Source organism: Equus quagga, chromosome 8, assembly GCF_021613505.1.
Source record: "Equus quagga isolate Etosha38 chromosome 8, UCLA_HA_Equagga_1.0, whole genome shotgun sequence".
NCBI classification, from domain to species: Eukaryota; Metazoa; Chordata; class Mammalia; order Perissodactyla; family Equidae; genus Equus; species Equus quagga.
In genome coordinates this window covers 52495505-52520145 of record NC_060274.1, presented here as the reverse complement: position 1 = coordinate 52520145, position 24641 = coordinate 52495505, and the positions used below count along the sequence as shown (strand labels likewise).

The 24641-nt window shown below is 35.7% G+C and overlaps 1 protein-coding gene across 5 annotated transcripts in view; it reads left to right on the top strand.

The window, feature by feature from the left end:
- Positions 1-24641, top strand: part of PCLO (piccolo presynaptic cytomatrix protein) — a 375574-nt gene that overhangs the window by 182944 nt on the left and 167989 nt on the right. For all 5 annotated transcript variants that reach the window (XM_046669722.1, XM_046669723.1, XM_046669725.1 and 2 more), the window contains exon 6: positions 242-2256. In XM_046669722.1, the coding sequence (XP_046525678.1) occupies positions 242-2256 (2015 nt within the window). The remainder of the gene's footprint in view (positions 1-241; positions 2257-24641) is intronic.

Sequence of the window (24641 nt, the reverse complement as noted above, 5' to 3'; positions counted from 1 at the left end):
TGGCAACGTATTTTGGAGTACATGTGCACTTTTGTTTCTTCATTTTTTAATTTGTTCTTCCCAAAATAGTCTGTATGTGCCTGCATGTTCAACATTGCTTTTATTATGCATCAAATTAGGTTAGCCTGTGGATTTGCATGCAGTCCTATTCATTGTGTTTGTCAAGATTGAGAGGGCTTTCAAACCCAAAAAAGCATCCTTCATTCTGGAAACTGGACTGTAACTCTACCCTGTATTTCAGGTGAGGTAATGGATTATTCAAGCAAGACTACAGGTCCATATCCAGAGACACGACAAGTCATTTCAGGAGTTGGGATTAGTACCCCACAGTATTCCACAGCAAGAATGACTCCACCTCCAGGATCCCAGTATGGTGTGGGGAATGTTTTGAGGTCATCTAATGGTGTTGTCTATTCTTCAGTAGCAACTCCAATTCCCTCCACATTTGCTATCACCACACAACCTGGCTCCATTTTCAGCACCTCTGTGAGGGATTTGTCTGGTGTGCACACAACTGACACAGTGACTTCATTATCCGCCCTGCACCAGAGCCAGCCAATGCCTAGATCATATTTCCTAACAACAGGTGCATCTGAAATGGACATTACAGTAACTGGTATTGATATCAATGCCAGTTTGCAAACCATTACTATGGAGACTCTTGCTGCTGAGACAGTAGACTCAGTTCCCACTTTAACCACAGCATCCGAAGTGTTTTCTGAAGTGGTGGGAGATGACAGTAGTATTTTAATTGTCCCTGAAGAAGATAAACAACAACAGCAGCTGGACTTGGAGCGTGAGCTCTTGGAACTGGAAAAAATTAAGCAGCAGCGTTTTGCTGAGGAATTAGAGTGGGAACGTCAGGAAATTCAAAGGTTCCGAGAACAAGAAAAGATCATGGTTCAAAAAAAGCTGGAGGAGCTGCAGTCTATGAAACAGCACCTTCTCTATCAGCAAGAAGAAGAACGTCAAGCCCAGTTCATGATGAGGCAGGAAACATTAGCTCAGCAACAGTTACAGCTTGAGCAGATCCAACAGCTGCAGCAACAGCTTCACCAGCAGCTAGAGGAGCAAAAGATTCGCCAGATCTACCAGTATAACTATGATCCTTCTGGAACTGCTTCTCCACAAACCACTACTGAGCAAGCAATTTTGGAAGGTCAGTATGCTGCCCCAGAAGGCAGTCAGTTTTGGGCAACTGAAGATACAACCACCACAGCCTCAGCTGTTGTGGCAATTGAAATACCACAAAACCAAGGATGGTACACAGTTCAGTCTGACGGTGTTACTCAGTACATTGCCCCACCTGGCATCCTGAGTACTGTTTCAGAAATACCTCTAGCAGATGTTGTTGTAAAAGACGAAAAACAACCCAAAAAGAGAAGTTCTGGAGCTAAAGTCCGTGGACAGTACGATGAGATGGGGGAAAATATGGCAGATGATCCTCACTGCTTTAAAAAGATAATGGACAGTGGTGTACAAACTGATGATGAAGATGCAGCAGATCGGAGTTATGTGAGTAGGAGGAGGAGAACTAAAAAGAGTGTCGATACAAGTGTCCAAACTGATGATGAAGATCAGGATGAATGGGATATGCCTACTAGATCAAGGAGAAAAGCTCGTGTAGGGAAATATGGTGACAGCACTACAGAGGCTGACAAGACCAAACCCCTTTCCAAAGTCTCCAGTATAGCAGTTCAAACCGTAGCAGAGATATCTGTGCAAACTGAACCAGTTGGAACCATAAGAACACCTTCAGTACGGGCACGCATGGATGCCAAGGTAGAAATAATTAAACACATTTCAGCACCTGAAAAGACTTACAAAGGGGGAAGTTTAGGATGTCAGACAGAAGCAGATTCAGACACACAGAGTCCTCAATATCTGAGTGCCACATCTCCACCCAAAGACAAGAAACGCCCAACACCTTTAGAGATTGGTTATTCAACTCACCTTCGGGCAGATTCCACAGTACAGCTGGCTCCTTCCCCACCCAAATCTCCAAAGGTCCTTTATTCACCCATCTCACCACTTTCACCAGGCAAAGCCTTAGAATCTACCTTTGTACCTTATGAAAAACCCCTCCCTGATGATATAAGTCCACAGAAAGTACTGCACCCAGATATGGCTAAAGTTCCCCCAGCAAGTCCTAAAACAGCCAAGATGATGCAGCGGTCCATGTCTGACCCCAAGCCTCTGAGTCCAACAGCAGATGAAAGTTCCAGGGCTCCTTTTCAGTATACCGAGGGCTACACGGTAAGAGTGATTCTTTTCAGTTAGAAGACAATAGATAAATTGATGTGGACGATGTGTTTGCAGATTTAGGAGGCAATAAGGCTCCTGCTACCTTAGAAAGCTAATACTAAATTTCCCTGAGGACTATTTCATTTGAAATTTGGGGAAAAAATAGAAAAGTATACATCACTTCAAAATACCAAAAAAAGAAAACATGTTATGTGAGGCAAAATGAGAAAAAAGTTTATTATTTTATGGATTATTGAGATTAAAGTTTTATTCTAATCTTGAAATCTCCTAAGTGTCAATTGTAGACTGCGGTTTCAGTGATTTAATTGATATTTGTATTCAAGTATGATGGAATAAGCATTGAACATAAAAAGATAAGGCAAAGGATGACCATGAATTTAGACCCCTAGAGACTGGACTTCTTTAGTGGGAGAGTCCTTGAAGGTCATCTAATCAGGCTCTTCTTCCTCCAGCCAGAATGTTTTCATAAAAGGGCTTAGGACATTTGCTGTTCAAAAGAGAGCTTTTCTAGGGCAGGCAGATGACAGTGTAATACAATCTTTATTGTTCATTCATACTTACAGTCATGCACCACGTAACGACCTTTTGGTCAACGATGGACCGCATGTACAAGGATGATCCCATAAGATTTGTACCATATAGCCTAGGTGTGTAGTAGGCTATACCATTGAGGTTTAAATAATTACCCTCTATGCACAAGGACGAAATTGTACAACTATGCATTTCTCAGAATGTATACCCATTGTTAAGTGATGCATGGCTGTATTTTTTTTCTGGCAACTTCCTTAACCTAAGCTTAGGTAAGCCTTAGTTCTGATGCTTACAGAAGCAAAGAGAATTTTGTGTTTTTTTGTTTCTTTGAATATTGAAATTTTTATGTTTCTTCGAATAATAGAGATTAATTATTTAAATAATGAAATAACGTATAGTTATGCTTCGAGGGGAAAAAGAACATATCTAGATCTATTGAACACGTTAGTGAAGATCTCTATAGCTGGGAATAAGAAATGTTATTAATCAGCTATAAAAGCAAATATATCTTGCTTAAGAAAATCTAATATATAACTCTTTAGAAGATTATTGAGAAATAGCATAGTTCAATTTAAAACAAGATTTATGTTCAAATTAAAAGTTCCCATAATGCACTGGTTTCTGAACTCTGGGTTTTCAAACCCTGAAGCTTCTAAATAGGTTTTTCGGAGATATTGCTATATTACCACTGACCCGTATGTGTTAAACATTGATTGTGGGCTGAAAAATATGCCATTATATATGACTGTAAGCCTATGTATAGGTATACAGACATATCAATAGTCATATTAATAAGTTTCAAATTTGTGTCTAAGTTTTCTAGTTTCAGAGTGGCATTTTGTTATTATGTACTTCCTCAAATAGTATATTCTACAAACTGTCTTCATGTAGAGGACAGAGGTCATAACTATTGAGTCAGGGAACCACTGGTGCATTGAGATTTAATTCAGTTTCCATAGAATTATTTTATCTATGGCTTTGTTTCTAGAATTAAATCTCTTGTGAGAAGCGATTTTTAACTGAGTTATGTTATATAAGTCTTTGTTTTTATAACTGTGGCTTAAGAATTCACCCAAAAATTACTTGGAAAACTTTGAAAATGTGTCTTTTGACAGTATTTTAAAGTAATAATCAAGGTTTCAGTCATTAGAAAGAAAGGCTTTTCCAGTTGATAGATTGATCATTTAGTTAATATATGGCCCTGTGCCCTTAATTCAAAGGAACTCAGTTAAAGAAGAGATTTAAGTTGTCAATATTTTTTCCTCACAGGTTTCACTTCATATATGCAAGTGTGAAATAAAAGATACAGTGGGTTGTATGGGTTGTATTACTGATTGTACCAGTAATATTGATTAACCACCTAATAATAAAAGAAGTTGAGTGTATTACTCAATAATACTCTGAGCCTGAAAAATCCTAAGTGTATTTATTTAGCCTTGGACCACAATTCAATAGTTTCTTTTTCTAGTTGGTCAAACTCAGTGCATGCTTTAATATGGAATAATTATATACAGATTCAAAGATGTTGTTTTATTTCACACACAAGGTAGACCATTTCATATACAGGCAATGTTTTTAGCATTTTAGAAACTTAGATTCTAAGAGGTGAATTTTATAATTTATTTATTTGCAAATTTCTATACATGCTTTGAGTGTATTTTAAACTAAATTAAATTAATTTCTTAATTAATGGGGTGATATTAGTTGTACTGTAAGGATAGTCACGTGAGTTTAATTAAGAAATTTGGCTCAGTAATTTACATATTGTTAATTTTCTCAGACCAATAAAGTTGAGAAAAAATCACACCATTCAGTAAGCATTGAGACAACATAGTAACACTTTAAATACAGCATGAAAGATCAGTTTTATACTATATAAGATTCTGTGGTAAGATCTCCTCTTCCTGGAAGAGGAGGAAATGTTTCAAAGAGAAGGTTCTGAAACATGAAGGTGACATTTCTACTGGACCATGAAGAGAAAAATAGAGGTCATTCTAAATAGAGGGAACAGAATGTGCAAAGGTTCATATTGCTGAACAGACATAAAGCAAAGAGGAGGAGAAAGGTTTACTGTAAATGAACTGGAAAGGTAAGTAAGGAACAGGTCAGAGGGGATCGGATTTGCCTAGTTCGAGTTTGGATTTATTTCCCTTGGCTATGGGGAGCCCAGACCAAAGCAACCATCTTTTTAGATTTACACTGTGCACTAGCCCCTGGACTCCCTCCAGTCTTGCCTGCCTTACAGTCAATTCTCTAACTGCACCTAGGGTGATCTAAAATCTACCTCAGATTATGTCACACACCCCATAGTTTAAGCTCTCCAGTAGATTCTCATCAAATTCAGAATATACTAGAAATTTCTTAACAAGGACCCATATGGTCTGGTCTCTGTCTGTCTCACAACCTCATCCATCACACCCCACATTTGCGTCCCCTTCTCGCTTAGCTGCACCTGCTGACCTTGCTGTTCTTGGGATGTGCCCACCTCATCCCCACCCAGGACCCATGCTGAGATCTCTCTCTCCCGAGATCTTTGCCTTGCTCACTCCTGTGTACAGGTTTCTGCTTAAATTTCACTTCCACAGAAGCGGTTCTCCTTACCTCGTTCTCTAAATAATTCTGCCTCTCACCATGAGTCCTCATCCCTGCACCCTCTAAATCTGTATATATTACTTATGAACATATTATATATTTATATATATATATATATATATATATCAAATGTCATCTTTCTTCTCCAGTAGAACATAACCTCGACAGGAGCAGGAGTTTTGCTTCATTTTCTGCTGTAGTCCCATGTGTCTAGAGCAGCGCCTGGCACAAAGTAGGCCCTTAATATTTATTTAGCAAATGTATTAAGGGGAGGAGTATAAGCATAGAAGCAATGGGATAAAGCATGTAATAAAAGACTCTGCGTACCTTTTCATTGCCATGATTCTAGACGTGTTCCTAGCAAGTCCTGTTGATACTCTAAACTGATATCTCCTTTGCTTAAAGTGTCAATTCCACTTTCTTTATTTTTGTATAGACATCTGAAACACTGAACACAAGTTGAATGATATTTAGCTGTTAGACTGTCCAGCCAGCTTATAGATGAAGAACAAAGGCCCGAGTAGGCTGGTGACTTTATCACAGTTCCTTAATAAACTGATAGCCTGGCCAGAATTAGAATGTTAGCCTCTGTACTGTACAGTTTTTATACTTTATTAGTCTCTTCTGGGACATATTGAACATTCTCTGGTTTTTCTTAATAATTCAGTACCTTTCTTGGTGTCTTTTTATCTTGTCATTCCGGCTGCTTACTCTAAAATTCCAGTTTAAATCCCTCTCAGTTAGGTTTGTTCATTTTTTAATTTATTCTTGCCTGCATTCACTCATTATCTCATTCATTCATTCATTGCTCTTTTCCAGACACTGTGGTAAAATCTAAAGGTACAGGATGAAGCAGAGAGGCAGAGTTCACTCTTTACCTCCTACCACTGAGCTCCTTTTGTTCTTCTTGGCCACATGTTATGTTAGTTTCTTAGGGCTCTCATAATGAAGTACCATGAACCAGGTGGCTTAAACAACAGAAATTTATTGTCACAATTCTAGAGGCTAAAAGTCCAAAATTAAGATGTCAACAGGGTTAGTATCTTCTGAGGGCTCTTCAAGCCTCTCTCCTAGCTGGTGCTCACCTCCGGTATTCTTTGGCTTGTAAATGGCAGTCTCCTTGCATCTCTTCACATTGTCTTCCCTCTCTATGTGTCTGTCTCTGTGTCCAAATTTCTCCTTTATAAGGACACCAGTTGTATTGATTAGGTCTCATACTAATGACCTTCTTTTAACCTTATTACCTCTGTAAAGACCCTATGTCTAAATAGTTTCCACATTCTTAGATGCTAGAGATTAGGACTACAATATATCTTTTTTTTGAGGGAGTGGAGAGGCAGTTCAACCCATAACACCTATGAAAGCAGTTTATTGCACTTTTTTGTTCACAGGCAAATGTGAACTATTTTTTGGTTTGTTTATTTATGGTCCTCTTTCCATACACATTTTTTCCCATGGTAAATATCTCATAAGCTTTTTGGAGAGCTTTAATAATTAAAAACTTCTTTTTTTCCCTGCTCCCCGGGAAAATTCCCAAGAGATAACAATTAAAACAAAGTCAAAATTTATTCCGTCCCATGGGGTTAAGCTTGCTACTTAGATGTGACTTCATAATAATGTATTTTCATCATGAGTTAAAAAAAGCACACGAAGAAGTATGGAAGCTGGATAGTTAAAAATGGGTGTAAAATGGTCAAATATCTATCTGTAATGATTGAATGAAGAAACAGCTATAATCTTCCCATCACTAAGTCTGGCAATTGTGGATATCGGGTAATGTTGATTCTCTTTTCTCAGGTTGACGTTTGGCAATCTCTGTATTTCCTCAGCAGAAATTTGCCAGCCATGATTAAAGAGCTTTACTTTTTGGGTTGGTAGAAATAATTTTCAATCTCCTATTAACTGTGGGCCTTTCTTATTCTGTGGAGTATATAATGCTGCCTCTCTAGAAATTTCAGATTCCTGTTCTCCATAACCATTTAAAATGTACTGTTTTGGGTCATGAGGCCTTTTTTGACTGACCAATTGAAAGCCACCCACCTTTCTTACATGCTATCCTTATGCCCTTCTTGATTTTTCTCTATGTCACATATCATCATCAAAAATCCTATATCTGTTCCTTTGTAATTTTATTTATCGTCTTCCTCACCAGAATTTATGGGTGAGAATTTTTATTACATTCACTGCTTTATCCCCAATGCCCAGAAAGATGCCTGATTCGTAGTGGGTTCTCTGTAACAGTAAGTTAATTTGACAAATTAGTGAGTGAATAGACCTCTTTATCCATCAAACTGCTCTCATTTTGGGGGGATTCACCAATTTCTCACTTCCACCTAAAACAAAAAATAAAAATAAAGCAAGTACGCAAAATCTTATTCATGCTCCCCCTACACTTTTTGTGTAGTTCAGTGTTACAATTTCTCCTTCTGCTTTTGTCCTCTGTGTTTTTCTTCCATTTGCTGAATGGATGACACCACACTTTCTCTGATTTATTTCAATTGGGTATTTTTGTGGATCGATATCTAGCATCGCATCTACAAAATTTTCATAAACCAGAGCACCCAAATGTGGTCCTCATGCCCTTTCTCTTCCTTCTACACAAAGAGACTGATTTACATCATTACCCCAGGTGATCAATAACTTCAGGAAGGAAGGTTAGTGTGGCACATTCCCTGCAAAATCAGGGGAGAAAGTGACATTATCCATTGGGAGAAATAGCAGTGCAAATTCAAAGAATTCGTTTGGAGCTAGAAGGGATCTAATTCATTCCAAGATTTCTCTAACTTAAAAATAACATTTTTAAATAATTTTTCTATCAAAAAAGACATATACTTCAGAACTTAGGGCCTGTTTTGTCAATATTGCTACACAGCACTTTTTGCACTAAAATAAGCTACATTTAAAATGTTGTCACCTCTGTATGACCTTAAAAATACATAGGTTGTTAAGTGTTAAAGCTGTTTCATCCTACCCGTAGACTTACTGAACAATTTTAGAGCTTTTTTTTAGTAATAGGCAAACTCCTTATTAAAATCTTTTTATTTTAGAATTTAAACCAGGATCCTCTTGCAAACCAGATGGTATTCATGAGCTGATTTTTACAAGAATATGTTTTGCTTCACTGATTGCTGTTTTGATAGCTATTTTTAAGATTTTTGGAACCCATTAATGTCTATTTGTGAGAGTAATCTTTATAACCTAAATTGAGAAATTTTATTTCTGTCAATTTTATTTCTGTTAGAATATACAGATTTAAGAAATAATGACTGTGATGCCCAAGTATGACTTGAAGAATAATAATTATTAGGAGTTGTTTTATTTTCATTACTCTCTGTGAAAGGCAGCATAAGAAATCAGTCTATTAAAATTGACTCTGATGAAATAACCTGTTTTATAATAGTGGTATTCATGTATGGCACAAGAGATTATTTATATATTAAATTCAATTCTCTTGTAAAAAATAGAAGCCTCATTCTTGCTGTAGCTCTTACCTTCTTCATATCTTACTACTATATGTTTCTCATGATATTTCTTCTTTATAACTAAAATCTTGCACATTAAAATGCAGCTCTTTTAGGGCTAGCCTCGGTGGCCTAGTGGTTAAGTTCAGCATGCTCTGCTTCGGTGGCTTGGGTTTCGTTCCCAGCACAGACCTACGCCACTTGTCTGTCAGTGACCATTTGCTGTGGCAGTGGCCCACATACAAAAAAGAAGAAGATTAGCAATAGATGTTAACTCAGGGCGAATCTTTCTCAGCAATAAGAGGAAGATTGGCAACAGATGTTAGCTCAGAGTGAATCTTCCTCAGCAAAAAAATAAATAAAATAAAATGCAACTGTTTTAAAATGGAAACAGGAAATACTACATTAAAGTGTTTTCAGTAGAATAATGACATGGTAATTATTAGGATATAATAAAAATCAAAACAAATGTATACATATATACAAATGTCAATGAGTGAAAACCAGAAAGTTTTTAAGTTGATCTCATCAATTTAGTGTTCAGTAGTTATCACTGCTATTTCATTATAATCAATATCTAAGGATTAACTTCAAAACAAAGCTTTTCAGACTGAAAAGGAAAAGTCAGATCATTTCTGTTATCCTTCCAAGACATCTACATTTCAAAATATGCAAATAAGCATAATTATAAGAAGCAGATTTATGTTCCTAATATTCAGTGCAGGACCTCTGATGAAAATGTAACACTAAATATTTGGACGTGCCCGTTTAACACAGGAGCGTTATGAATTAATAGAGCATTGATTATTACTGACACAGTTATAAAAACTTAGAGCATTATTTAGCATTCATTAGCTCCTTAAGTATTTTATGATAGTATTAGTTTCTTAACAATTCACTATAGTTTCTATTTTGAACAGTTGTGCTGTTTGTAACTGACTCTACAATAAATCTACATATATATTCTCCCAAATGCATCCCCTCCCAACACACAGGCACTTTTGTGTATTTATTTATATTTCTAAAAATTAGTAATTATTTAGGATTCTCTAATCTGCATTAGCTATTTCTGAAAAAAAAATTAGCACACAACTAAAATGATTATAATATAAAGATTTGGAAAAGTTGGAGATATACTTTGAGACATAAAGTATATAGTAGCATCACAATGTATTCAGATAGTGGCTTCATATTTTCTTATTGTTATATTCAGCATCAAAATATACTTTTTAATAGGCATATATGCATATACCTACATACAATATACATATATATTATACTTAATACCTTTATAGCCTCATAAACTAATAAAATATTTTCATATGAAATTGCTTGGTTGAGATCCAAACCACGTATTTTCTGTAGGCTTGGTGTTTATTTTATTCCATATTCCAAAGATGAGGAACCTGAAGTCCAGGTTAATAGGTTCTTTGCACCTCCATACACTGCCAACATTAATTCCATTTGCATCAAATGAGGCCCTATTAAAGAAAACAGCATTTTCTTTTTGGTGCTCCTCTGTATCTTGAATTATGTGTGGAGTTTGAATTAGGAGAGTGCTAGAAACAAGTGTGGTGAGGTAAACTGAATCTTAAATGAACTGGCTAAATAAACCGAGGTAGTTTAGCCGGAAGCTATAAACCACAAAGAAAATTTTTATCTATTTTCTTTTAACCTCAAGGACAAGTTGAGAGGGATTCAAATTAAAACAGTTGAAAAAATTAACCTTAACCATTGAAAACAATACAGCAGTCCCCCACTTACCCATGGTTTCACTTTCTGCAGTTTCAGTTACCCATTGTCAACCGTGCTCCAAAAGTATGAAGTGGAAAATTCTGGAAATAAGCAATTCATGTTTTATTTTATTATTTTATATTGAAATATAGTTCACATATATTATGGTTAGTTTCAGGTGTACAACATAGTAATTCAACATTTATATACTTTATGAAATAATTACCACAATGTCTAGTAACCCTCTGTCACCATACAAAGTTATTACAATATTATTGACTGTATTCTCTGTGTTGTGCATTACATCCCTGTGACTTATTTATTTTGTAGCTGGAAGTTCGTACCTCCTAATCTTACCCTTCACCTATTTCGTCCAACCCTCCATCCTTCTCCCTCTGGCAACCACCAGTTTGTTTTCTGAATCTATAAGTCTGTTTCTCTTTTGTCTTTTTTGTTCGTTTTGTTTTTTAGATTCCATATATAAGTGAAATCATATGACATTTGTTCTTCTCTGTCTTATTTCACTTAGCATAATACCCTCTAGGTCTACCCATGTTGTTGCAAAGGGCAGGATTTCATTCTTTTTTTATGACTGAGTAATATTCCAGTGTGTGTGTGTGTGTGTGTGTGTGTGTGTGTGTGTGTGTGTACACACACACAATATGTTCTTCATCCATAGGTTGCTTCCATATCTTGGCTATTGTAAATATTGCTTCAATGAACATAGGAGTCCATATTCTTTGCACCTCCATACCCAGCTACTTTTTGAATTACTGTCTTTGTTTTCTTTGGGTAAATACCCGGAGGTGGAATTGCTGGATCAAATGGTAGTTCTATTTTTAAATTTTTGAGGAGCCTCCATACTGTTTTCCATAGTTGCTGCACCAATTTACATTCCCACCAACAGTGCACCACAGTTCCCTTTTCTCCGCATGCTCACCAATACTTAGTATTTGTTGTCTTTTTGATGACAGTCATTCTGACAGGTATGAGACATTATCTTGTTGTGATTTTGATTTGCCTTCCCTGATGATTAGTGATGTAGAGCATCTTTTCATCTGTCTGTTGACTTCTGTAAGTCTTCTTTGGAAAAATATCTATTCCGGTCCTCTGCCCCTTTTTTAATCCGTTGTTTTTTTGATACTGAGTTGTATGAATTCTTTATATAGTTTGGATATTAAGGCTTATCAGATATATCATTGGAAAATATCTTCTCTCATTCAGTAGGTTGCCTTTTGTTGATGATTTTCTTCTCTCTACCAAAGCTTTTGGTTTGATGTAAATTGTGGGCTGTTGGTGTAACATGATAAAATCTTGTGCCCTCCTGCTCCATCCCACCTGGGACACTATATCATTCACTTCACTTTGTCTTCTCACGTAGGCACTGTATCATCTCCCATATCTGAGAAGAAAAGAAGAGTGATTTCAGTAGGGTAAGGTATTTTGAGAGAGAGAGAAAGACCACATTCACATAATTTTTATTACAGTATATTATAATTGTTCTATTTTATTATTAGTTATTGTTGTTAATCTCTTACTGTGCCTAATTATAAATTAAACTTTATCATAGATATTTATGTATAGGAAAAAACATAGTATATATAGGGTTTGGTACTATCCAAGGTTTCAGGCACCCACTGGGAGTCTTGGAACATATCTCCCATGGATAAAGGGGGACTCTTGTATAAGAAATTATTAAGATAGATTATAGAACTGCCATCTCCGTATTTTTCTGATTGAAAAAAATTTTATGACGTGGCAAATAAAAGCTTAGCTTTGGGGGCCGGCCCCGTGGTGCAGCGGTTAAGTTCGCACTTTCCACTTCAGTGGCCCGGGGTTCGCCAGTTTGGATCCCAGGTGCAGATCTGTGCACCACTTGTCAAGCCATGCTGTGGCAGGCATCCACATATAAAAAGTGGGTGAAGATGGGCACAGACGTTAGCTCAGGGCCAGTCTTCCTCAGCAAAACGAGGAGGATTGGCAGCAGATTTTAACTCAGGGCTAATCTTCCTCAAAAAAAAAAGCTTAGTTTTGTGAAGACCAATAAATAACCCTTTTGAGGGAATAAAAATTCAGTAAAAATACAAGATTTGAAGCTAAAAGTGGTTACACTTGTCCCTCCCTCTCCTTCTTCTTCCTCCTCAAGTGAATGATTAAATATGTCTGAAAATGAAATAAATATGAAAAAAATATATACAAAAATTGAACTTTCTGATAAACCATTTTAACTACATGAATGGATTACTCTTAATAGGTTGAATTTTAATTTCTGATCTATTAGGCAGTATATTTTAGCATGACAGGGACAAGGCAAGTTTCCATTGTTTTTTCTGACAACACTCAGCCCTAATCATAGAGCTCCGTCTCCAGACATACAGGCTACTTGTATGGCTTAGTCATTTACTTCTTTGAACCTCAAGATGAAATCACTGCTTAAAGTACTAATTAATGATAATTGTAGAGAGCTTTATAATACTTTGTAAGTCTCAAGATCACAACATTAATTTTCCTTTTGACATGAATAAATGTAAATGAATTTCTTTGGTGTGTCATAGGTATTAAAATGATAGCAATGTTTCTAACAAAACAATAACGTGTTATATTTAGAAAAAGCTTCTTTGCTGGTGGGTTCAACCAGTTCTTTCCTTTATGGCAGGAGCTGATGCCCATAAATGCTCACTCAAATGCACAACAATCAATAGGCTCAGGTTTCATTAATTCTGCATTGGGAAAATCATCTAATCACCCATCCAAGTATACCTCTGTTCTCATGTAATTGGATGTGTAGAATTGAGAATTGAAAAGAAAAGTTAACCTCTTAAAATGATGTTTAGTAAAAATATTGTAATATTTATATTAGCCCATGAGCTTTATCTTCCAGAAGACTGAATAAAATACTTCTTGCTTAATTTAATTGCCATCCTTTATCCATTGTTAATAGTGTTGTCTTCTAAAAGAACCAAATGGTTCAGCAGTTTATATGGAATAAGGCCCATGGTCAAGTACTTTCCAAGGAAATTTTCTTATTAATTTAGTTGGGGGGAACTATTTCCATGATTTGGGTTTATGAAGAAGAAATATTTCATTCACTGCAAACATATGTAGATAAAAGCAATTCTGAACTGTTTTAATGTCATTTTCCAAGGTTGTGTTCCAGGCCAGGGGATAATAAATCAATGAGAGAGAAACAAAAACAGAGATTACTGTGATCTTGTGGTTAGACATTTCAAGAGTCTGAATATAAAATAGCCTTATTATCTCAAGATAATTTAGTAAAGACTTTATGCCACTATTAAAATGGCCATTATATTTCCCCTGGCTTTTGGTAGGTAGTTATTGAATCATTCTTTAAATTGCTAATGATCTGATACTCTAGAAAATACACCATATAGTAATCAATCATAATTCTAATACTCCATGTGAAGAAATGTAGCACAATTAGAGATCTACTTTTTACAGCATTTGAAATAAAGTTAGTCCTGTTCTGCTGAGCGATTACCAATGAGCAAGTACTTTATAGAAGCACTGAAATCTCTTCATTTTCTTAGTGATGGCCTTTGATCCACAAAAGTTAAATTGTTAATGAAGTTTAATTTATCTATTTTTTCTTTCATTCTTCATACTTTTGGTGTCCCATCTAACAATCCATTACGAAATCCAAGTTTATGAAGATGTTTCACTATGTTTTCTTCTAAGAGTTTTATGGTTTTAGCCCTTTTTTTAGGTAGTTGATCCATTTTGAGTTAATTTTTGTATAGCTTGTGAGATAGGTGTTCATTCTTTTTCATATGGATATGCAGCATCATTTATTGAAGAGAGTATTCATTCCCTCTTGAATGGTCTTGGTATCCTTGTCAAAAATTAATTAGCCATAAATGTAAGGGTTTATTCTTGCAGTCTCAATCCTGCTTTATTGATCCATGTCTGTCTTTATGCCAGTAGCACACTGTTTTGATTAATGTAGCTTTGAAGTTGTTGTGAAATAGGGAAGTGTGGGTCCTCCAACTTTGTTTTTCTTTTTCGTTTTGGCTTTGGGGCTCTTTGAAATTACATATAAATTTGATGATCAGCTTTTCTATTTCTGCAAAAAAAGGCCATTGGAATTTTGATAGGATGCATTGAATCTGTAGATCGCTTTGGGTAGTATTGTCGTCTTAACCTTATATTAAGTCTTCCAATCCATGAACATAGGATATCTTTCCATTTATTTAGCTTTTTTTTTCATTTGTTCTTTTCTCAGCAAAGTTTTGTAATTTTCCCCTATACAAGCAATCTTTTACCTCCTTGAAATTATTCATAGGTATTTTGTTCTTTGAACACTGGTACAAATGGAATTGTTTCATATTGGCCATATCTGGTGGATAGAGCACAACCGACATTTTTTGTGTTGCTCTTGTACCCTGCAACTTTGCTGAATTTGTTTATTAGCTCTATTAATTTCTTTGTGCATTCTTTGGTATTTTCTATATATATAGGGTCATATCATCTGTGAATGGAAATTGTTTTACTTCTTCCTTTCCAATTTGAATATCTTTTATTTATTTGTCTTGCCTAACTTCTCTAGCAAGAACTTTAAGTACAATGTAGAATAGCAGTGGTAAAAGTAGTCTCCCTTATCTTGTTCCTGATCTCAGGAGGAAAACTTTCAGTCTTTCACCTTGAAGTCTTTTGCTTTTAAGCATGATGTTAGCTGTGGTTTTATAAATACACCCTTTATCATATTGATAAAGTTCCCTTCTATTCCTAATTTTCTGAGTGTTTTTACTATGAAAGTGTGTTGGATTTTGTCAAATGCTTTTTCTGCATCACTTGAGATGATCATAATGTTTTTCACCACTTTACTCTGTTGTTTTGCTGTATTACATTGATTTTACTATGTTAAATCACATTACATTCCTGGGATAAGTCTCACTAGGTCATCCTTTTAATATGCTATTGGATTTGGTTTACTAGTATTTTGTTAAGGAATTTTGCATCTGTCTTCATATTGGTCTATAGTTTTCTTTTTTGTGGTATCTTTGTCTCACTTTGTTATCAAGATATTTGCCTCATAAAATAAATTAGGAAGTGTTCACTCCTCCTTTATTTTTGGTATTATTTTAAGAAGAATGGTGTTCATTCTTCAAGTGTTTGGTAGAATTTACCAGGGAAGCCATCTGATTCTGAGCTTTTCTGGGGGGAGGGGGTGTTGATACTGATTCAGTCTCTTTGCTTATTATAGGTCTGTTCAGATTTTTTTATGTCTTCTTGATTCAGCTTACTTGCATGTTTCTAGAAATTTGTCCATTTTTATTTCATCTAGGTTAATTTGTTGGCATGCAGTTGTTCATAGTATTATCTTATAATTCTTTTTTTCTGTAAGTTTGCTAGTAAATCCCCACTCTCATTTCTGATTTTGTTTATTTGTGTCTTGTACTTGAAACAACTAAACTCATTATATCTTATAACAAACCAATATGGTATGGATATTTAATCTTCAGTTTACAGAGTCAAAAACTGAGAATAAGGGCCAGCCCAGTGGCTTAGAAGTTATGTTTGCATGCTCTGCTTCCATGGCCCAGGGTTCGTTGGTCCAGATTCCCGGTGCAGACCTATGCACCGCTTATCAAGCCATGCTGTGGCAGGCATCCCACATATAAAACAGAAGAAGATGGGCACAAATAATAGCTCAGGGCCAATCTTCCCCCAAAAAATAAAATAAAATAATTAAAAACTGATAATAAGATTAAGTTGTTTAAGGTCATACTGAACAAGTAAGTTCAAAGTCATGTTTAAACTTGAGTTTCTGAGTCCAAATCCTAAACTCTTTTCAGTATAGTAGGCCTCTTCCTGGTCATTCTATAAATGGACTTACCTACTTTTTTCTCAATGGATCATATTAGATTAGATGGTGAATGCCAAAGATCTCTATTATTCTAGGAAAAGCATTTAGTTCATGAATTTCTCAACTCCTGATACCGACAAATCACAATTTCCATTGAGTTTTCATATGCATATTTGGTAATATATGCATGCCAAAATTTTTACAGACTTTCTAACCAAAAGGAATTTTGAGTGCTGCAATTAAAGAATTATTGCTGTAGTTTTCAAGACATGCATATTATAATAACAATCAACTAATCATTTATAATAATATCTACCATTTATTGTGTACTTGCCATGGACTAGTAGTATTTTATATGTCTTATTATATAAAAAAATATTTTACACATTGAAAATAATTGCTATATATATATTACATATATATAATCCCCCAAGAGGAAAACCAGGTAGACAAAGGTAGATACAAATCTAGAAATCTTGAATTTGAAGGCAACGTACCATATAAGCTTTTTCTCCAGACATATTTTGGAGTTGTTGGAAGCTTTGACACTATCATACTGTAGAATAGAAAAGCTAACTGAAGTCTCAGACGACTGCAATTTCATATTAGAGCATATACATGTCGAGTAGCCTAGGTCCTTTCTTTTGGGCTTTCAAGAAAAATGGCCCCAACGAAAGAAATTTCAATCATTAGATATCTAAGTAAAAATAATTAGCTATCTGTGAGAGTCATAGGGGACTTCTCGATGCCTTTGAATGGGTACTATAAAATCTAGCCATCTCTGTACAAGAAAATTCTGAATAATTTTGTCCACTAAAGTAATTAGAATAGTTTGTAAGTTATTTTAATATTATTTCATATGCAAAGCCAACTCACAGTAGTAGCTAACTTCTAAAACATATCACGCTCTTAACTGGTAACTGAGGTGAACATGCAGAATGATTTCAGAGGCACTGGACCAAACCCCCAAATATTAATCTCAACTCATGACGTTCCATCATTAGAGATTTGTTTCTCTAATTAACAAAGAACCCCCATTGAAGTCTATATATTCCTAAAATAGACCTAATTTTCAATTTTTATGAGAAAAAAAATTTGTTCCTATATGAAGAATAACAGAGAGACTAAGGGGGATTAGTCAGCCATGGCATTATTTTGGCAAAGGGCCTCAAAATTTAGACTTCTGTTGTCATCTTCAGATACGAGCCATTGTGTATTTTTATTTATGTGTATTTAAAAGCATAATTTTTCAATGTCAACGTTTAAAATATATCACAGTTTTGTCACCTTATTAGAAACCTGATTAGAAATTATTTCTTCATTTCTTATATATCAGGAATATCAAAAAATTGAAATAGTCTGGACCTCTCTTAAGTGCACAGTAAGCCCTGCATTTGTTGAGTTAGCCACGCATAGAAGACAAGGCTATGTCGGAGACTGTTCAGGAGATAGGAAGGCCTAAAAAGAGTATTTTTGCCTAGTGCTAACTGTTTTCTCAAATGCTTATTCTTTCTGTAAGTAGCCAGTGTGAAGAACGCTTAAAATAATTTTCATGGAAAAATCTACCATTCTAGAAAATTGAAAACCTCAGGATACATTTCAAAAGGCAAAACTGATAGAATTTCAACTGTTCCCTTAGTGTTTAATTAACAACCTATTAATTACCTCATTTCTTAGCAGCACCTCAAGGACTAGTCCCATCTAACCTGGTAGAAACTATCAGCCAGGAAAGAAAGCTGAGGCAAGAACCCAGAGAAGGTCCTGCTGACTCCACAGTGAGTCATTTCTGGCTCATGAATCAAGGCTTTGCAACAGAAAATAACCCAAAAAGGCAAGGTGAAACAAAACAGTGAAGAGTCTATACATGTGACACAACCACTCCAGCGAGAATTTGTCAGAGTGGATGGACCATCTGTCTAAAAAATGTGAGACCAGATCATCAGAAAGATAAGCAAGCACATATTCAAATGCTCAATAATGTAGAAAAGGCAATGAGCATATTAGTTACTTATTGCTGTGTAACAAATTACTCTGAAACTTACTTTTAAAAAATAGAAAGAAAAGCAAAACAAACCTGGGGATGTTTGCTTTTCTCTCTGCAAATACATTTGCATCAACGGTGCAATCCAGGATGTTTCATCTACAAGCATATCAATCATGGGACTCCACCTGTCTGTGATAAACTGATATCTCACCATCAAAAGTCCTACCAGGTCCTGCAGGATTTCCACATCTGTGAGGATGATGATCTAATACCTAGTTCTCTATTTCTTTACCTTCTTAAAATTCACCTCCAGTGATCACTGCTTCTCCTGCATATTGTGCATCCATTCCCACAATTGCTGTCTCACCTGAAATTACCAGAAAATTATCTAACTCAGAAATCATACATATTACCATCAAGTCAACTTTCTCTCTCAGTGCTTGCTCACATAAGTACCTCCACCATATTTATTCTTCAAGTTCACCCTTATTTTACTCCATTGTAATTTCTACTTTGTCCCTGTTTATCAGCCCTCTTATCTCCACTGCTCTCATAATTCAAGATTCATCACATCAACAACCCTCTTGCCATTTCTCTAATCTATCTCACAGCCCTGGCAAAGAATTTACCCTGAATGAATCCAAATATCTGCTTCTTCCTTATCTGCATCTGGCCTAGTCAGCACTTCCAGAGGAAGACAAATACAAAGGAATATTGAAATAAAAGTCAGAGTTCCCTATCAGACTCTCCCACTGCCAAAAACTACAAGATTTAGCTGCTCTGCTTCCTTTCTCATTTACCACTCAGCTCAAGCCCTGTCCTAATTACGGTAGATAAATATACTTCCTACATCACAGGGAAGACACAAGCTCCCTCAACTCTCAGCCACCACATCTATAATCACCTTACATTCTTTCAAAGGGTCCTTGACTCTGCCCTCTCTCATATCCTTCATGTGCAATCAATCATAAATTTCAATTTATTTTCTGTCTTAGACAGCATCTAAAATGGCTCCCACTCATCCATCCTTACATCCTGATATTCATGCCCTTGTGGAATCCCCTGTCCTTGAGTGTGGGCTGCACTTAATGAGTTGCTTCTAATGAATAGAATATGGAAACAAATAATGCGATGTCACTTTCAAGATTAGGTTACAAAACACGATGATTCCCATCTTGTGTACACTCTCCTGGCTCATCTTACTTGCCTGCTTCATCAAAGCTGCCATGTTGTGAGCTTCTCTACAGAGGCCTCCATGGAAGGGAACAAGGGAGACGGAGAAGGAAGTGAAGCCCCCAATCCGACAGCTCTCTGGTATACAAATCCTGCCAACATCCATATGAGTGAGCTTAGAAGTAGATTCTTCCTTAGTCAAGCACTCAGATGATACCACAACCTTAGAAGGCAACTGGATTGCAGCCTTGTGAGAAACCCTGAGCAGAGGACTCAGCTAACCATGAATGGATTGCTGACACAGAATATGTAAGATAACAAATATTGTTGTTTAAGCAACTAAATTTTGAAGTGATTTTTTTACACAGAAATAGATGGTAACTAATGCAGTCTGCTATCTAAAATGCTCTATTGAAGAGCATGATTCTGGACCCAGGCTGCTTCAGTTCAAAACTCCTCATTTCCTCAATTCAAATAGGATCTGCCACCTTCCAGCAGTGTGAACTTGAGGAAATTGCTTAATCTTGCTGTGCCTAAATTTCCTCATTTATAAAGTAGAGATAATACTATCCATCTCATAAGATTACTGTAAGTCAAAATGAGTTAATAACAGTAAAACACTAAGAACAAAGTCTGAGATCCGTAGTATTCTCTGTAGTATAGTATTCCTTAACTGTTCCTGCTACCACTCTGTTTTCAAAGGTGCATCATGGATTTTGGGGGTTTTTAATCATTAAAACAACTCTTAACTTGTTTTCCTACTTTTATCTTTACTCCCATCCTATTCATTCTGCACCGCAGCCAAGTAATAGCTTTTCATGTGTAGATTTTATTGGTCCAGTCATTTCTGTTCAATAGCTTCTCATTGAAATTATGTTGAATTTACAAGTTATCAGTATAGCTGACAGGGACCAGCCGACCTGTGTACACCCATCACATGCCATCCTCTCCCTTGCTCTCTGTCCTCCAAATGGTTTAGTTTATTGAATATCCCACACTCTCACCTGACTCTGGGCCTATATATGTGCAGTGCCCTCTCTGCTAGCTCCCATTTAATAACATATAGCACATTTATAATTGATATTTTATCATATAATGTCTGTATTTCTCTCATGAGAGAAGGGGCCATGTGTCTCTTATTCACTATTGTTTCCCTAAGATCAAAAACAATGCTTCACTAACATAGTAGTAGATGCTGAATAAATAGTAATAGAATGACTGGTGTCCTGGACTAATGCAAAGACTTGGCCTCAGAAGTGGAAATGTAAGGAAAGATATAGGTAAGTGTTAGAAATAATTTGGAACTGGCAAGGCCTTTAAATGCCTTTAAATTCTACAAAAGAGAGGTATATGAGAGTAATTTTAATATATGTCATCCATTAAAATACAAACCTTAAGTCCTAAAATATATATTATCTCTCAAAAACAGGTAGGTTTTTGTATATAACAAAAATATGACTAGTTACATTTCATAATTTGTATAAATATATACAAATATATGTGTGTGTACACAAGTATAACAAATATAGAAAGAAAGCAGAGAATTAAAAAAAAAAAAAAATTTCAAGGGTAACAACATAGTCTCCCGGGGCCAGCCCAGTGGCATAGTGGTTAAGTCTCTATGCTCTGCTTTGGTGGCCCTGGGTTCACTGGTTTGAATCCCTGGCACGGACCTACACACTGCTCATCAAGCCATGTTGTGGGGGCGTCCCACGTACAAAATGGAAAAAGATTGCCGCAGATGTTAGCTCAGGGACAATCTTCCTCAAGCAAAAAGAAGAAGATTGGCAACAGGCATTAGCTCAGGGCCAATCTTCCTCACCAAAAAAACCCCAAAAACATAGTCTCCCAATGACCATATCCAATATTCTTGTCCTGGATGTATTTTTAGTAATTCCTCTGCAGCACTCCAGACTGTCCTTCTTGCCTCAGTTTCAGATGCTGAATTTTTCTGCATCCATACCTTTCTCTTTAACTATGCCTTCTCTTTTTCCTCTACCTCATAACTCTGAATGTTCCGTGTGATTTTGATTTTTGCTATCTTCCCATCTACCCTAAGAAACTGGTAGCGTTGCCATTTCCCTTCCACCTTAAGAACTTGGTAGAGTGTCTGTCTCATGGGCACACAACAAAAATATTTTGTAAGTAAATATATTACTAGGATCTTTATGTTGAAACTCCATCCGTGGGATTGTAAAAGGAGCCAAAAGATTTTTAGAACATTCTTAGACTTTCTATGTCACGAGATAAAGAGCACATAACCTAGTAACTATAGTTTCAAGAAGGTATTGTCTTGGTATATTTGGGCAACAAATTAGACTAGAAGTCAGAGACCAAGGTTACAATTTTGTAGCTCACAAATTATCTGCCGCAGAAACCAGTTTAGCCATTTTGGACACTAGCTTCTACTTTTGCAGAAGTCAATCTATTTTTGTAGAAATAAAGAGTGCTTTTATGTTGTGCTAACATTTACCTCGGGCAATTTAGGATAAGTCAAATTTCTTAGTAAATTTTATACTATTTGTAATAGTAAAATTCTGCCAGTGCTCTCTCTTAATGAATATGTGTGAGTGTGTCATTTCTACGCTTAGACTCTTCAGTGACCCGTCTTGCTTACATGATGAACTCTAAGTTGAGCATGGCATTCAGGCCCTACATGGTCTGATACCTCACTTTCTAGTTTCACCTCTGGATACTATTTCTGCCTCCATACATACAGGCTTCAACACTGTGCCCTAGGCTTTGTAGGTCCTGGGCTGTATGTGTCTTCATGTTTTCATGCCTTTGCACATGTGTTCTGCTGCCAAGAGATCTCTCCCCTACAGACCTTGCACTTTCCCTCTAAGCATTTAGAACTACTACACACGTTGTCTCCTCTGCTGCCTTATATATATCAGCTCAACCTGAGATACAAACTCCTTTCTCTACACTCTCTAACAACCACATGTAAGCTTTTATTATAAAATTTTCATGTAAAATTACAGTTCTCGGTGACTGTATCTATTACTTTTCTAAGCTCTGAAAGCTGCATGAAGGCAGAAACAACAATGCCAGGGTCATCCATCCTATGTTACCAAGGCCTAGCACAAAACATGGTACCTGATACAGATTTAGTCAATATTTACTGGATAAATGGAAGAGGGCCAAAAATAGAATTCACCAATCCTAAATATTTAAAGTATACACGTAATGTTAGACTCCTCCACAAGGACTCCAACTCATTTCACAAAATAATATTAATTTCTTTGAACGTATCTTCTAGAAACTTAGGAAATGCTATTTTTGGAGATGAAGACTGACAGTTTGAAAAATATCAGATGATGTGTGTTAAATGTCAAGAAATTTGAAAATAAATTTCATATTGATAATTAATTTAGTTTGTATTCTTTCTCCTGATTTTTATAACGATTTGCTTTCTCCAAACCTTTAAATATACCATTGACTTTATGTATCAGATATGAACACATTGTCTTAATATATCTGCATTATTTATCATATCTGCTAATGTAGAAATCTGCATTGTAGGTTATTTTAATGCTTTTAAAATTTTGAACTTTAAATAAATCACATTGTACTTAAACCTGAGCATTAGCAGTAGGCAAACATGGAGTCATGTCCCAGCTTTTCCACTTGTTAGTGCTGCAAGTGTGGCCAAGTTATATAATAGCTCTAAAGTTATAAATATCTGAAACCTGAAATTAATAATAGTTCCTCTCTAAGAAAGATAATTCAGAAAGAGATTTAATAAGATGAAATGAAGTTTTTAATAATGCTCAATACATAGTAAGTAATTTGATATATTTTAAATCTTAATCTTTTAGTTATTACTGTTGAAACAGTGTATTATCTCTGGCTAGAGGATATCATTATAAGGGCTTTGTCTGTTTACTCTTCTCTCTTGTGTGTCTTCAACCATTTCCCCTCCTCTGCTCCTGACACTCAGACTATATCTTACTTATGCCTTTCTGCCTAAAGAGTACTCTTCCGCAGAATGCCCATCCCCAAACCACTACCCTGTCTCTCTTGGTCACCAATCTGTGAAGAGTTCATCTACCATCACTGCTTTTCCTTTCTCTCTTACTGTTTATTCTTTCACCTACTATAATCACTCTGTGGAAACTTTTTCCCAGGATCCAATGACTTTTTAACTAATAAATCAAAAGATGTGTCTAAATCTTTCTCTTTTTGACATCTGTACAGTATGTGGCATGGACAATCAATTATATCTTGGGTCTACCACCTTCCTCTGATTGCCCCATTCCAGAATTATCTTACCTTTGCTTTTGTACCCATGTCTAGAATATTCCTGTTTCGTGTGTCAATTAATTTTATTACATCACCTTTAACTAATTTCATTTATTTTTTTCTCTCAGCAGTTTCTTATCTGACCTATGTACTTTTCCTAGTGCTTCATAAATTTTGATTATGTGAACACTTTATATACATAAGTAAAATCTTATCTACAAATTGACCTAAATCACTGATAAAAATATAATAAATTTTATTTGTTGCATTAACCCTTCCAGAAACATGTATCCATTTAACAGTGAATTTAGTTAACAAAGATATTATTCTTTTATTTAAACTTTGACTTCAATATAGCAAACCTTTATTGTTTCTTATCTCTGCTCATCACAATACTATTGACATAGATTAAAAGAAAAATTAGAAACCGATACATTTTATTCAATAATACTATCCTAAATTATAAATTTTGTAATTTTTTAAAAATTAGGTAACATGGCTTTCTTCTATTCACCCACAAAAAAATAATATAATGCTAGTTTAGCAAACTTTTAGGTTTGAAAAGTAAATTTAGATCACCTCTCCCCCTTTTTAATGTTAAAAGCACACAAATTATGGCATTTTGGAAGACCATGAGGAGAAGAAAGAATAAACAAGATGGGGAAGTGAGTTTTTACCATATCCTTAAAATTCTGGCAAAATAATTGGGGTGACACATAATCATCAGTAGAGAAATTTGGAGGAAAAAAAAGGATTGACACACTGAACGTGGTATCTTTGAGATAGCTTGAAGTAAGGAGATCCCCTAGAAAGCTGTTTTCTTTGTTCCTTT